Source organism: Solanum dulcamara, chromosome 1 (assembly GCF_947179165.1).
Source record: "Solanum dulcamara chromosome 1, daSolDulc1.2, whole genome shotgun sequence".
Classification (NCBI taxonomy): Eukaryota; Viridiplantae; Streptophyta; class Magnoliopsida; order Solanales; family Solanaceae; genus Solanum; species Solanum dulcamara.
The window spans coordinates 13664139-13674435 of NC_077237.1; the positions used below are offsets into that span (position 1 = coordinate 13664139).

A 10297-nucleotide genomic window follows, 5' to 3' on the forward strand; every position below is an offset into this window, starting at 1 on the left:
GTTTTTAAATTATTTTATTTTATTTTTATTTTAAAAATTACGCTAGATAAGTTAAAATGGGGAGTGATTGATTGATTAATTATGAATGAGGATATTCGGTATAAGGTAGCAATGATTTTGTGATGGACAAGATGAATAAAATCAGATTGAAATGGTTTGAACATGTGAAGAGGAGATGCGTTACAGTTAGGAGGTACGAGAAATTGGTTATAGTAGGTACGCGAAGAGGTAGAAATAGACCGAAGAAGTATTGGAGAAAAATAATTAGAAAAGACATGACCCAACTTTAATTTATCGAAGGTATGACCTTTAGATAGAAAGTGCAGAAGACGTTTACTAGGGTAAAAAGTTAATTAGTAGTGTAGTGTTATCTTACTTTCAAAGAGTTTAGGCTTTTAGTATTTTGTCGTTATACTAGTTGTATTACTATTAGGGGTGTACATGGACCGCATTGGTTCGGATTTTTCACAAACCAAACCAAATCATTTGTGTCGGGTTATTAAATCTATAAACCAAACCAAACTAATAAAAATTGAATTTTTCGATATCAATTTTTCTCGGGTTTTCGGGTTTTTTTTTGGGTTTCTCGGGTTTTTCGGATTTTTTGGGATTTTCATAATATCTAATAAAAAGCACAGAGCAGTGCTTCTTAAAAAGAGTTCTAGTACAAAATATCAACATATAAGATGGACGCAGAATACTATTTGAAGTTTTAACTTTATAATATAACTTTATAAGATGAGTTTTTTTTGTATATTATTTAGATGAGCTTCTCAAGTCCAAATCTAAATGCAAGAAAGAAAACAAAAATTATGAAAAAATTTTAAAAAATATTTATAAATTACATTTTAATAAATATTTTTATGTATAACATAATTTAAAAATAGTATATCTATAATCTGGTCGGTTTGGGTTCGGTTTGACTTTTTTAGTTAAAACTAAACCAACCCTATAATGGTCGGGGGTTTTTCCAAACACCAAACCAAGTCAAATCAAACCACTAGTCGGTTTTTTTTTCCGGTTTGGTTTGGTTTGTCGGTTTGGTGCGGTTTATCGGTTTGCCCTGTACAGCCCTAATTACTATAATACTTTATTATAATATCTATCAATTGTGTTTTGATTATCACGCTACCCTTGTTAGTTGCTATATTATTTACATAATTTTCTTCTTCTTTATACTTGAGTTTGCTGTATTTGAGTCGAAGATCTTACAAAAATAGTCTCTTTATGTTTGCGAGGTGATAGTTACATCCACAGATAATAGTTTTTTTTCGGTTTCTCATTCGATATTCAAAGCCCGTAGAACCCCAACTAAATTCGAATCATGCTCTGCAGGGCTCATTTTGGATTGAAGGGGGGGACTCCCAACTTAATTTTTTCAATACTCAAAAGTCAAATTCAAAATCTGATAAAGCAGTCTTACTACTTTACCACAACCTATGTTGATATCCTAAGATAGTAGTTACATCTACACTCTATCCTCCGACTCTTAACACTTTGTTTGGATGGTTGTTATTCGTTGTATTGTATTGTATTGTTAGTTTAAATACAATGTTTGTTTTGATTGTTATTTAAATTTTATTGTATCGTATTGTTAAATCCATCGTTAGGTAAAGACGAAAAGACCCATTTTATGTAGATTGATTTGGTGTGTTCGTGTTGTTACCTTAATATTTTCTTCTTATTTATTATTTAATAATTATTTTTCCTCTATTACCTACATTTTCATAGTACCTCTACCCTATAACCTACTTTTCATATAAGATTTATATTCAAATTATGAATATATGACATTATATAACGATATTTCCAAACAAAGCGTATCGGTATATGTCCATTATATAGATTCCCACCACAATGCTGAGTGGCCCGCGTGATCTCCATCTTCGTCTTCTTTCTTACTCTTCACCCTTTCTACTTTCCTCTCTTCACTTCCCCAAAAAATCTACTTCTCTCTCACACAAACACCTATAGATATAGTGTATATATATATACACAATCACCCACCTACCCCATAGCCATTAATATCCCTTTACTCTGTAAATATATCTAGCACAGAGAGAGAGACACCTAGCTATATACACATTTATTTATTCTACAATTTCTGATGAAGAACACTTTTCTAAACTAGATCTTGGGTAAGTGGGTGTGTGTTTAGTTCAGTTATTGTGATTCAAATGGAGATTTGGAAAGTGGGTTTTGTAGCTATGGTGTTGGGTTTATCTTTAGCTATACTGGTTGAATGTGGGGTACCCGATATGTATTCGTCAAAATTAGTTCATAGATTCTCCGACGAAGTGAGGAAACTTAGGGTTTCAAGGAATGAGGAAGTGGGTGTTGTGTGGCCACAACATATGAGCTTAGAGTATTATGGGAAATTGATGAACAGTGATTTGCAACGGCAAAAAATGAAGCTGGGTCCTCAGTTTCAGCTACTTTTTCCTTCACAGGGTAGCAAAACGATGCCGTTGGGAAATGACTTCGGATGGTTGGTTTCCCTCTTTGTTGTTTGTTTATCGTTCTAAATACATATTCTTTGAGCAACAACAGCTATGTTAGAAGTAGAGAGACGGGTTTTCGATAGACCGCTGGCTCAAGAAAAAAAACAGTCCAAAGTAGTATAGAGAAAGAAATAACGGAAATGAAAACAGCTCACGGAAATACTGTTTGAGGGGGTTAATGAGTCCAACTTTCTGAAAAAAGAGTTGTGATTATTGTTAGGAGTCAATTTTAATCAGTGTGTGAATAGTTAAGGCTTTCTTGTTTATCTATCCAACATGTTTATTTATAATATGTTGCTAATTGGGAATTTTAAAATTTGGGTTTTGGAAGCATTAATGAAAGAGTGAATGGGTCATTAAAGAATAAGGACAATTTATCTTCTTATAATATGGTCTAAATTTGGTGTTTTTGTCAAAGTATCTATTTTTGGGATGATGATGTGACATTTTTCTTGTTTGGAAGTTTTGTTATATTTTTTAGTTTCAAGTGAATGTACGTTCAATTAGGACTTGATTGATTCTTGACCTGTGCCTGTCTGAGCAATCTATTGTTTGTTGCTAGATAGAAACAAAAAATTGAGTTCTGAAAGCATTTATGAAAAGTCAATGTTTTTTCATAGAACATCAAATGTGGTTGGTGGCTAAGTACTAAGACAATAGTATGTTATAAATTATCCCATAATTATCATAACTACAAGTTACTGCGTAATCAAGTTTGTTTGTAATCTTTCTATTGAATACTCTAGATTAGCATATGCTAAAAATGGGGACATAGTGGAATAATCAGGGTGAAGTAATATGGAGGACTAATGCATGTACCAGTGAACAGAAGGATTTTTGGATTTGATTAATGTAGTATTGTTCTCCTTGGGGGTGAAATGTTGGATGTTACTGAAAACTTTTCTGAAAGTAGCGGTTTCAGCGTGAATTAAATTAAAAGCATGGTTAGGGGTTTATCAAATGAAAGTTAATGTTGTATGTGGAGTACATTTTTTTTTAATCTGTAAGATTTGATGCAAGTTCAAAATTGGGGCTTTAAGTTTTTTCTTTTTCGTGTTTTATATTGAAAGAGATGGCATTCCATGTTATATGATGATCCTAATCCAATATTATGCACTTTTGCTCAGGTTACATTACATGTGGGTTGATATAGGAACGCCAAATGTTTCTTTTCTCGTTGCACTAGACGCTGGAAGTGACTTGCTGTGGGTTCCATGTGAATGTGTACAATGCGCTCCTCTTTCAGCCAGTTATTATAGCAGCCTGGTATGCAATATTAATCAAGAATGTTATATCACTATTCTAAATGTTTGTTGCTAGCTTCTTGCTGGTAGTGACTGCAAATAGGTTAGGCTCGTAGATGATATCTGCCTTTGTTGGTTTCAATTGAGCAGGATGACATCCAAATCACGCTGTAAAATTATTTATCAAATAAATACAGCACACAATCTTTATGTTTACCTCCATAGTTTTCTTAGCAAAAATTGTTTTTTTTTTATTGTTGACACTTAAGGATAGATACGGTAGTTAGTACTTAGTAGTGAGTGTAACCCGACTTTGGAGCCAAACACCATACCTTTCTATTCTCTCATTTAACTTTTAACAGAGGTGAATTATTTGGAAGGTTAAAATATTTCCATTGAAACATATAAAAGGCCAATTCTTAACTTTCAGCTGTGAGAGATCACGTCCACGAGGTGCTTTGTTGACTTCTGATTGCTTTAGGAATTATATTAGTTACATACTTCTAACGAGCAGTTAGCATTTTGTTCATGTCTTAATGTCAATTACATGAAAAGGAAAGAAGAAGCTTTAATGTCAATTATGTTAATGTTTAAAAGAGTCACAAGAACTTGTAACACTTCAAATATCGGGTAGACAAGGTTGTGTACTGCATTCAGAATGTTTCATGTTCATTCAGAATTTCTAACTTTATAGTAGAGTTGGGGTAGCTGGAAATTTTGGGCCTTTACTGGTTAAGTACCCCTGTCCATAATCAAAGCTTTGTGAACTTATTTAAGTCTTGTCCTATTCTTTATTTGGTTTCTGTTTCTACCATTTGTCTTTTAATATCTTCTTCTTTTAGTTTTGGTTGATAACTGATCATGATCCCTATGACCGTTTTATGCCACTAAACAAGTAGTGTGATACCACTTTGAGTCATCTAATAATAACTACCTTAAAAAGACTGAAGTTTTACTTTTGAGTATAGAATAACAGAAGGGTCCAAGGACATTTCAGATGCATTCAGTATCACCAATTCTATTGGATATGATCCTTATGTTAGTTATAATTTATGTCTACAGTAGACAGAGACAGTCGAGGAGCTGATTATACTAAGATTGTTAACTGGGAGGTTTGGGCAACTTGGAGGGGGTTGAAGTGGGGTGAGTGAATCAACGGGCCATGATCCAACCCATCCAATGGTTGTTTTTTGTCAAAGATAGGTTGGATCAGTTTGAGCAAAACAATTGGTCAGGACCCCACCTGTCTAGATTGACCTATCAATAGTTTATTCTCAGTTGGCCAGGTTACGCTAATATTGGTCTAATTTGACACCCCTATAATACATTAAGGCACAAGAGAAACAAATTAATTTAAAAACTGAAAAATAAAAAGGAAAAAGGTTCCAATAGAATAAGCGTCAGGTAAATGAACCTGTGACTATTTATGTCTTCATCGATTTTTACGTCATCTCAACTTTCTAGATTGTACTTGGGTTCTATTCAACTGAAAACAACATGTAGTTCATAAATTCCGTTGGAAACTTCAGAAATTTCTACATTTTATTCAATATCATTTGTGAGCTGTCTTGTCACATCATGGTAAGTTAGAATATTTTTCTTGGAGTTGCTGGCTCTCCTAATAAAATTACTGTTCTCATTTCCTTTATATAAATATTAGTACTCGATGTAGATGCGGAGTCTTTGCAAATACTGCCTACAGGTTTAGCACTTATATCAGATGATTGATTGGCAGGTGCTCCCTGGTATTTGGGGCATCTATTATGCAGGATAAAGATCTAAATGAGTACAATCCATCTGGCTCAAGCACAAGTAAGTTCCTGTCGTGCAGCCATCAGTTATGTGAACTGAGTTCAAATTGCAAAACCCCTAAGCAGCCCTGTCCGTACACTGTGAATTATGTATCAGAAGATACATCCACATCCGGAGTGCTCGTGGAAGATATCTTGCACCTTGCATCAGGCAGCCGTATGGCAGCCAACGGCTCTGCCAGGGCTCCAGTCACTTTTGGGTGTGTGTCATTGAATTGCTGGTTGTATCTCAAGTTCGAACAAGAATCATGAATGGGACCATTTTCACATGGTTCTGTTTGCCAAGACTATATTAAACAGGTCTTAATTCTTTTTCATGTCAGATGTGGTAGTAAGCAAACTGGTGGTTATCTAAATGGAGTTGCACCTGATGGCCTTATGGGCTTGGGACCTGGAGATATCTCAGTTCCCAGTCGTCTTGCCAAAGCTGGATTGGTCCGAAACTCCTTCTCTCTTTGTTTTAAGGAAGATGATTCGGGAAGGATTTTCTTTGGAGACCAAGGGTCTGCTGGCCAGCAGACAACTTCTTTTCTGCCTTCAGAAGGACAATTGTATGTCAACTTATGAATTTTAGAGACTTCATCTTACCTTATAAAAAAAGAACACATGTGAATTTTAGAGAATTCATTAGTTTGAGTGCTGTATATGTCTGTTTATCTCTGCTGTTGTCTTGCATGTATGGGTTGTTAAACTCTCTGTTGACTCACATTATGAGTGATTCATGGTCCAGTGTTACTTATGTTGTTGGCGTGGAATCATGTTGTTTTGGGAGCTCCTGTATTGAGCAGACAAACTTCAAAGCCATTGTGGATAGTGGGACATCATTTACATTTCTCCCAGATCAAATTTACGATAGAGTTGTTAAAGAGGTAAGCTTACACCTACTTGTTGCTTATTGTACTTTAAAGTGCAGTATTTTACATGTCCTTTTCCTGTTACAGTTTGACAGAAAAGTGAATGCTACAAAAGCTAGCTTTGAAGGATATCCTTGGCAATATTGCTACAAATCCAGGTAATGGCATATAAGATAATAGAGAGATCTGGTTTCTTTTTTCTGCCTCATGTACTGAATGATTGTTTGAACCGACAGTTCTGAAGGTTTGCCGAAGATTCCTTCATTTACTCTGAAGTTCATGATGAACAGCAGCTTTATAGTCCAGGATCCTGTATTTGTGATTTATGGCAGTCAAGTAAGTGCTTGAATATACACCACCTGTTTTTGCATCTCAGAGATGAACGTTCTGGTTCTTTTGATTACATAATCTGTGAGGCATCCTATGTTTCCTTCTCTTAGTTATCTTATCATGCCAGCTTTTGTTCCTTCACTTCTGATCATTTCGACTCATTCACCAGTACTGTATTAAATAGCCTGTCAGGTATTTCTCTGTTGGTCATGTATGAATATATTCAATATCGATGTAGGGTGCTGTTGGATTTTGTTTAGCTGTGGAGCCTTCAGGCATAGATATTGGAACGATTGGACGTAAGCCTGATCCTCTTCCCCTTATTGTTTCATCTCTCTATCCTTACAACTGTAAATAACCTCCACCTACTAAAGTAGGGGGTAATAAAAAGTTTCTGAATGCAAAAGTGTGTTGCAATTTCGTTTCTCAATTTTGGTAGTGCTAATAATCATTTTCCTGTACAGAGAACTTCATGACGGGATATCGCATGGTGTTTGATAGAGAAAACCTGAAACTGGGCTGGTCGCGCTCTGACTGTGAGTACCAATTTCTGACTAATAATTTCTTGGTATGATCTGGATTTAGCTATTCTCTCTTTGTTGTTTGAAGCCATGGTGATTAACTTAAAAGGAGTTTATTTTTTTATTTTAATTCTTACAACCTTTTCTTGTGTATTAAGTTGAATTGCATTTTACACCCAACAAGAGTTAATGTGATACACAAGCTTGTTTCACATTTTCACCAAAAGATTATGATATATTTGCATGACCTAATAACACAAGGGGGGAAGGGGGATTGGGCTATACCTAAGTGATGGACCAGGTTATTTTAGCTGTGGAATGAAGAAATTTGAACAGTGACAACACACATTTTTTACATGGAAACACCCGGCTCTCAAGAGTGAAAAAGCCCCAACCTACACTTCTTTAGGATTTAACCCAAACTTTACTAAAACCATGAGCCTGAATAGAATTCAGATTACAAACACTTGCAACCTAAGAGACTGCTTCCAATCCCTTACCCCTACAACCATTAGACTATAGCTAAATTAAGATTGCATAACAATTGCAACCTAGGAACTAACTCTAATCCCTCTTACAACAATCAAGAAGAAACCTGGTACATGTTGCTAGTGGGAGATGATAGGTATCCCGTGGAATTAGTCGAGGTGTGTGAATGCTGGCCCGGACACCATGGTCATAAAAAAAAAAGAGAAGAAAGTTGCGATCCTCCAAGTTAACCCTACTTGAAGCTAATTTTTCCTCAGAAAAAATACCTAAACAATGCTTCTAAGAAAGCTGAAAATAGGTACAACTCAATAACAATCCTACTACAATAAACTAGAATTGAAGACACTGTGACACATATACACGAAACACGTTACTTCAATATGTTCCTTTGTATTAACCATGCACCTTGGATGGTTGGACAGAAAATTAATAATGAGCTTAGTTTTATGCATTGATTTCTTCTATTTCTCTCGCTTTAGGTGTGTGGGTCTCTTCAACTAAGAACCTACATAGAATAACAAGTGAAAGCAAGTTAGTTAAACACAGACACTTATAGGATTATTATTACTTAAGAAAGAGGTGTTTGGGTTGGAGCAGACACCTTGCTTTACAGTTTACACAGCTAGACTTGTACAAACATTTAGGAGTTCTATTTTGTGCAAAGATTATTCAAGATCTTCCCAAAGACTCACAGATTCTTCCTATCCGAGACTTTAATCAAAGATTTTTACCAACAGTCAAACTCTTGAATGGAACATGAAATTGTTGTACCTGGTTCATTCAGTTTAGAACATATTAAATGTTGTTTATTTGATCCGGCCCAACTCCTTTGGCCCAAACCATTTGTCAGTCATCAAAACATTCCAAGTTTCTTGAATAGAACATGAAGCTGTTGTACCTGGTTCATTTAGTTTAGCACCTGTTCCATGATGTTTATTTGGTCCAACCCACCTCCTTCGACCCATACCATTTGTCAATCATCAAAACATTCCAAGTTTCTTGAATGGAACATGAAACTGCTGTACCTGGTTCAGTTATTTTAGCACCTGTTCCGTGTTATTTATTTGGTCCAGCCCAGCTCCTTCGACCCAAATCATCTGTCAATCATCAAAACATTCTAAGTCCAACAGATTATGTTGTACATGAACTATGGTCTTCCGGATACTATTGACTTTAATGATGAACATATGAGAGAGTTTTCTCTTGTCATGTTGCTTTGTCGCTTTCTCCTTCAGTCACTTCTTAGGCTCATCTTAATTCACTTGTCTCTACCCTTCCGTCTCTTTGTAGTCTATTAGTCGTTGTCGCTTGCTGTGTCCGCTCACAAGGTAATTAAAGAAGGTGTTTGCAAGATCTTACTGATTGCCATCCCCTAGTTTTAAGAAACTTTGTTAACTATAAGGAACACTGTTAACTACATTATATCTGTCATCTGGAGTTGGATGACAATGGCTTGCAACTAATTTTCTAACTAAACTTGCTTGTCTACCTTCGCTTGTTTCCATTGTTTATTACTTCATCTTTGCTTGTCCGAAAAGTGAAAGAGGGGTGGCAGAGGCAAGGGGAGGCTTAACCCATTCTGTGGATTGTCTTTTACATTCCTTTTATCAGGAACTTTACTAAGCGTGACAGATGCTCCTTCTCAACAAATGGTTTACCTGGCCTACTTTGTTGTCTAATAAGAATGTTTGGATATCTGTCTGATAAGAGTTTCTACTTGTCAGGTGAAGACCTTACTGATAATAATAGACTGCCATTGGCTCCAGCAGAGGGTAGCTCGCCAAACTCACTGCCAACAGAACAGCAGAATGCCCCTAATAGCTCCGGAGTTGCCCCTGCTGTTGCCGGAAGGACACCCTCAAATTCTGCAGCACCAACTTATCGGGGGATGCCATTCAAGTTATGCTTAACAAAGTTGCTGTTTCAGTTGCTGCTTATATCAAGTAACTTCCGACGGTCCTTATATACATTCACTTTATAAACCTGATAATGGTATGCCTTATAGGTTCATAGTATTATAGGATGTGTAGTTTTCCTTGTAAATCATGTCTCCATCTTTTGGAGCCGTTTTTGTTTTCATATTCCCCATCCCCCCCGCTTTTTTGGGTTTATTGTTATTTTGAGATATTAGCCATTAGAGATAGGATGGGGCTGCTAGATGAAGAGCTTGTTTTATGCATCTTCTAACTCTGGATGTTCAATTTCGTGTTACCTTATCAGATACTATTATACATACGTAATGCTCACTGTTGAATTCCATTCATATGATTCATTATACTGTATTAAGTTTGTCTATTTAACCAGAAAATGGAACAATTTCCAATTCTCTTTTTTCGGTTGGTCACACGCTTTTTCTAAGAAAACAAGCAAGCTCCACTAATGATATTCCACGGGGATTGTTTCTTCTCATCCTCCAACATACCTCATCTTCACTCCGCTCCCCAATAACTCTCATCCCCATCACCCATGCCCCTACCTCTCCTCCCCACTCTGACCTATCTGTTTAAATTATATAAAAGTGCTTTTATAATAATAATTTTTATTTAT

General features: G+C 35.8%; 1 protein-coding gene across 1 annotated transcript; it reads left to right on the plus strand.

The window, feature by feature from the left end:
• Positions 1 to 1830: 1830 nt before the first annotated feature.
• Positions 1831 to 10009, plus strand: LOC129902338 (aspartic proteinase-like protein 1). Its single transcript, XM_055977558.1, has 10 exons — positions 1831 to 2488; positions 3629 to 3767; positions 5515 to 5756; positions 5880 to 6107; positions 6287 to 6425; positions 6498 to 6568; positions 6647 to 6746; positions 6979 to 7039; positions 7205 to 7276; positions 9475 to 10009. The coding sequence occupies exons 1-10, from the start codon at positions 2178 to 2180 to the stop codon at positions 9729 to 9731; spliced, it is 1620 nt and encodes a 539-aa protein (XP_055833533.1). The 5' UTR covers positions 1831 to 2177; the 3' UTR covers positions 9732 to 10009.
• Positions 10010 to 10297: the final 288 nt, after the last annotated feature.